This window comes from Trachymyrmex cornetzi, unplaced genomic scaffold (assembly GCF_001594075.2).
Source record: "Trachymyrmex cornetzi isolate Tcor2-1 unplaced genomic scaffold, Tcor1.1 scaffold262, whole genome shotgun sequence".
NCBI lineage: Eukaryota > Metazoa > Arthropoda > Insecta > Hymenoptera > Formicidae > Trachymyrmex > Trachymyrmex cornetzi.
This window is the reverse complement of record NW_017297292.1, coordinates 138,026-140,979: the sequence shown is the minus strand read 5'-3', so window position 1 is coordinate 140,979 and position 2,954 is coordinate 138,026. Positions and strand designations below refer to the sequence as shown.

At 29.1% G+C, this 2,954-nt stretch overlaps 1 protein-coding gene across 1 annotated transcript in view; it reads left to right on the top strand.

The window, feature by feature from the left end:
* Nucleotides 1–2,954, top strand: part of LOC108761778 (uncharacterized) — a 17,566-nt gene that overhangs the window by 2,370 nt on the left and 12,242 nt on the right. The window contains exon 4 of the mRNA XM_018508497.1: nt 2,479–2,637. Coding sequence (XP_018363999.1) covers nt 2,479–2,637 — 159 coding nt within the window. The remainder of the gene's footprint in view (nt 1–2,478; nt 2,638–2,954) is intronic.

Here is a 2,954-nt window from a genome sequence, read left to right as displayed (position 1 = left end):
CGATTTTAATGAAACTTTGCATATGTGTAGAACTTCGAAAAATATTTGAGACGTATTTTTTTTTATCTGCAATAGTCCACTCTGAAGGGTGAAAACTACTCCTTAAGGTAAGAGATAGATTTAACAAATTAGGTAAAATAAGTTGAAAATTTTAAAAAGTAAAATGTGTTAGGAGGTTTTTGTGGTCGCTGAAACTGAATCTTATGTCAAAAGTAGGAAATTCAAAATGGCTGACCCAATATGGCGTCCAGATACATTAAAATTATTATTAGTTTTTATCAAAATGAATAAATTTTAAGAATTCTTGTCACCACAGAATTAAAATTTCCGATTTTAAATCTTTAAGCATGAACCATTTTTTTACAGATTATCACATTTGCAAAATTTTTCAAGAATAACGTGCGAAAGATGAGAGGCAAGGGGACTTACTGTAAAAAAGCACCCAGAAAGGTGAGAGGCAAGGGGACTCGCTGTAAAAAAGCACCGCGAAAGATAAGAAGCAAGGGGACTCACTGTAAAAAAGCACCCCGAAAGGTGAGAAGCAAGGGGACTCACTATTAAAAAAGCATCCCGAAAGGTGAGGACCTTATATCAACACATTTTTTGCAAAAATTATAAATTTTAACATATATAGCTGCCATATTGAGACCACCATTTGGAATTTTATATCTTTAATACCATATTTAAAATCATCTATCCAAAAATCGGAAATTTTAATTCTGTAATGATAAAAATTCTTAAAATTTACTCATTTTGATAAAAACTAATACAAATTTTAATGTATCTGGACGCCATAATGGGTCAGCCATTTTGAATTTCATACTTTTGATATTAGATTCAGTTTCAGCGACCCCAAAAATCTCCAAACACATTTTACTTTTTAAAATTTTCAACTTATTTCACCTAATATGTCAAATCTATCCCTTATCTTTAAGGGATAGTTTTCACCTTTCAGAATGAACCATTACAGATGAAAAAAAATACGTTAAATAATTTTCAAAGTTCTACAAATATGCAAAGTTTCATTAAAATCGGTGAGTGACCCGCCGCCCTCTGTAGGTTTACTTTAAGTCTCAAAAATAAACAAAAAATTTTTCAAAAATCCAAAAAAATAAAATAAAAAATTAAATTCTCAAAAATTTGGAGCAGATTGGGATTCAGCAACTTCGAAAATCACCGTATACCCCATTCTGTAACAAACGTAGGAGTCGTTGTCAAATACTGGAATTCACCTCTATACATTCATAAGGGCATTTTCTACCCTTAAAACAGCTTTTGGGCAGATATAAAAAAATACGTGTCAAATATTTTTCAATGTACTACATGTATCCACAGTCTCAGGAAAATCGGCGTATGGCACTTGAGTAGCGTTACTTGTTAGTTCTGTGAACGTCGAAATCGTTTTCAATCTTGAAACATAATCAAACGTGTATGAGGCTCTCACCCCTGGTTTAAAAATTCAGTACAATCACCTCTTTAAGGGTACAAACGAAACTGATGGTGGTACAAACAGGTACAAACGATTCCGAAACAGTACCTGTTTATAGACTTTAAATATCTCAAAGTGAGGTGCTGGAATTTTTTCAACCCTTTATAATTAAATCCCTTGAGGTACAAACGAAAAGAAAAGTGGTACAAACGGGTACAAATCGAATTTAATTTAATGTGTGTTAAAAAATTTTTTTTCTTAAAAGTTTTTTTCTTAAAGTCAGGTGCTAGGTTCACAGAGATCGAATTTGAGACAGAATAATTTAAAACTGGAAATTCGCCTGAGTCTTGAAAATCCCGATTGAATCATGGAAAGTGATAAGAATGTGTTAAGAACATTATTATATTGTTATACAACATTATTATTAAACTTATCACAAATATAGCATTAGTCATAGTATTTTTCATTCAAATTTATTTCAATGTATATATCCAACAATTTAGAAATACACACGATATTTCACACATCATTTTTCATATATAAATGTTTTTATGATAATATTTTAAATATAAAACTCACGAAATATAATAATATTAATACATTTGCATATAATAAATTTGCAAGAGAATATACAATAAATTATTTTCTACGTTTTAACACAAATGTTAATAATATGAATTGTCTAATTTAATATTCTTAAATTAGACAATTCATATTATTAACATTCCCCCTAATGGTAGCGGTTCATATCTGTTCAAATAGAAGGTACCATTATCTTTGAAGATTCAGTGTATCCTTTTATCAAGCTGTGCATTCATAGAAGTATTTATGTATGCCTGGCCAGCGGAACATTTGATTCATGTAGTAAGTAAATTATTTAAAGAATAACGTAATTATATTTACACATAAACAATAATAAGATTTTATTCGGACCGACAGGAAATTAAATACTAAGTATAAGCATATTCCGTCGCCCGAATATACTTATACTTAATATTTAATTACATTTACACATTTATATTTTATTAATTGTATGACGAATTTCACAGAGTACGAATGTAGCACAAGCAGCTTTTGAAACAGATTGGTGTGCTAAATCTGAATATCTTAGAAAAAACTTACAAATGATTATACTGAGAAGTCAAAAGCCAATACTAGTTGTATTACCATGCGGTTTGCCCTCGTTGTCTTTACGTTATTATGCATCGGTGAGATAGTGATTTTAAAAAATTATTATTAAAATTCATCGGTAATGCACATTAGTCATCTAATTAGCTGTAATTACTTGGAATTATAATTAGAAAAGATTTTTTATTTTCTTCTCTTTTTTCCTTTATTTCTCAAAAATAAAGAAAAACGAATATAAGAAACATAAAAAAAATATATAAATATTTATGTATAACATAAAGTCTCTAATTTAAAAAAATAATTTAGCAAAAATAGAATTTACTTCACTTTATTTAATCCTCTTACTCGGGTATCCCTTTTCGAGATTTTAATTAAAAATTTTTTTAATTTCCCAGCA